We start from the raw sequence: 1,806 nt of genomic DNA, 5'->3' as shown, positions 1-1,806 counted from the left end.
GGGGTGTGCCCTGCCCCATGGCAGAGCATGTAGGGGCTGGCGCTATAGGTGTTGTCCTTTCTGGAGTGTGCCCTGCCCCATGGCAGAGCCTATAGGAGTTGGGGCTGTCGGGGCTGCCCTTCCTGGGGCACGCCCTGCCCTACGGTGGAGCCTATAGGGGCTGGGCCTGTAGGGGCTTTCCTTTGTGGGGTGAATCTTGCCATATAGAAGATTCTATGGGGGCTGGCTCTGTGGGGGCCCTTGTCCTTGGCGCGTGCTCCACCCTATGGCAGTCCCCATAGGGGTTCTTCTCCCCAGGGTGTGACCTGCCCTATAGCAGATCCTATAGGGAGCCACCAGGCTGCTCCCCCCGTGGGGCACCTGGGTTGTCCCTATTCTACCGGCTCTCCTCCATCAGGGATCTGCTGTCCCCTATAGCCCCTGCGGGAGCTGCCTTTACCTGCCCCCTTGTTCCATAAGGGATCGGCGTTTCCCTATGGAAGTTGTGTCTGCAGGTGCTCTTGTCCTTTGAGGAGAGATCCCATACAGGGACCCTATAGCATCCCTCTATAGGGGCGCTGGGCAACGGCCGTTGCCGCTTCTCCCCGTTAGTGCGGAGTTCATCAACCCCTGCCTTGTCTCACCCGGAGCCCTGAGTTGCAGGAGGGCGAGTTACACCCCAGAGGGGGGGAAAAGCCTTTTGGACCCGGCGGGTTGGCGGGAAATTTCACCCCGGTGCGGAAGCGATTGCGGCCGCCGCAGGCCGGGGCCCGGCCCCTCCGTAACGCGGCGCCTCCTGAAACTTTAACGTGTGGAGCTGCCCTACTTCGCCGGGCTCCCGGGGCGGTATTTTTAGCAGCCTGTTTAAATAAGAAAGAAAAATCTAGGGCTTGGGGTCTCGTCCCTGCTGCCATCTGACTTATTCGCTGCCTCGAGACTTCGTTGCGTCTCGAGGTCCCCGATGTGCGGGTCTCGCTAACCCCGTCCCCGTCCTCTGCCCGCTGTTGCAAGCTTTTGTTTTGGGAGGGTGTTTGCGGCTTGCTCCGGGCAGGCTTTCCTCTCCCACCACCCCGACCAGTCGAGCTGGTTTGGAGTCGGGCTGGGTTTCCATCTCCATCCCTGTAGACAAGGTGCCGTTCGCCCGACGGAGCCCCTCGCCCGCTGCGTCGTGGCTGCGGTACTCTCAGCCTCTCCCCTCAGCATCTTTTTTGGGGGTGGGAGCTGCAGCATCGCCTCCGAGGGCGCTGCCCCGGGGATGGAGGCTTTGCCACACCATTTAGCGTGATCTCTCTGTGTTTGTTCACTGGGTCTCGTGTTCGCGCTGCCCGACCTGCCCCGGGGATCGCAACGATGGGGGCGGGAGACGGGGGTCCCCGCTTCGGGGTGAAACCAGAGCATCCGAGCCCTCCAGCTCTGGAGACCCGCTGGCGTGTGCGGGTCCACGTTATGCCCCCGGGGCTCTTCCTCGCTCCCTGCGGGTATCCCCCGGGAAATATTTATCCCCACGAGCGTGTGGATCAAAATAATTCTGGTTTCAAAGGCAAGACTTGCTTGGAAAGCAGTAAACCGATCTGATCCGTGCCGTGGCACACACCTTACGGCGTTGTCTACGGAGAGCGCGGTTTGGTTACGGGACTGACCCTACGGCGTTGGGGCGCGGGGTCCCGCAGGAGGGAACGGGGCTTTCGGTTTCCGTAACGGGGCCCTGGGAGGGGCAGGGAACGGGATTTTCCAGTATCTGGGTTGATGATTAACCTGAGGGCTCTGCCTGCGGCTGGGGTGGGACGGGAAGGGATTCGGTTCTTATCAGCTCCCGTGGGCGCCCCA

The 1,806-nt window shown here is 62.0% G+C and overlaps 1 protein-coding gene across 1 annotated transcript in view; it reads left to right on the top strand.

The window, feature by feature from the left end:
* Positions 1–1,329: 1,329 nt before the first annotated feature.
* Positions 1,330–1,806, top strand: part of CGN (cingulin) — a 14,340-nt gene continuing 13,863 nt past the window's right edge. The window contains exon 1 of the mRNA XM_009324832.1: positions 1,330–1,410. Within this exon, the coding sequence (XP_009323107.1) occupies positions 1,330–1,410 (81 nt within the window). The remainder of the gene's footprint in view (positions 1,411–1,806) is intronic.

The sequence above is a fragment of the Pygoscelis adeliae genome, unplaced genomic scaffold (assembly GCF_000699105.1).
Source record: "Pygoscelis adeliae isolate BGI_AS28 unplaced genomic scaffold, ASM69910v1 Scaffold890, whole genome shotgun sequence".
Classification (NCBI taxonomy): domain Eukaryota; kingdom Metazoa; phylum Chordata; class Aves; order Sphenisciformes; family Spheniscidae; genus Pygoscelis; species Pygoscelis adeliae.
This window is presented reverse-complemented; position numbering and strand designations above follow the sequence as displayed.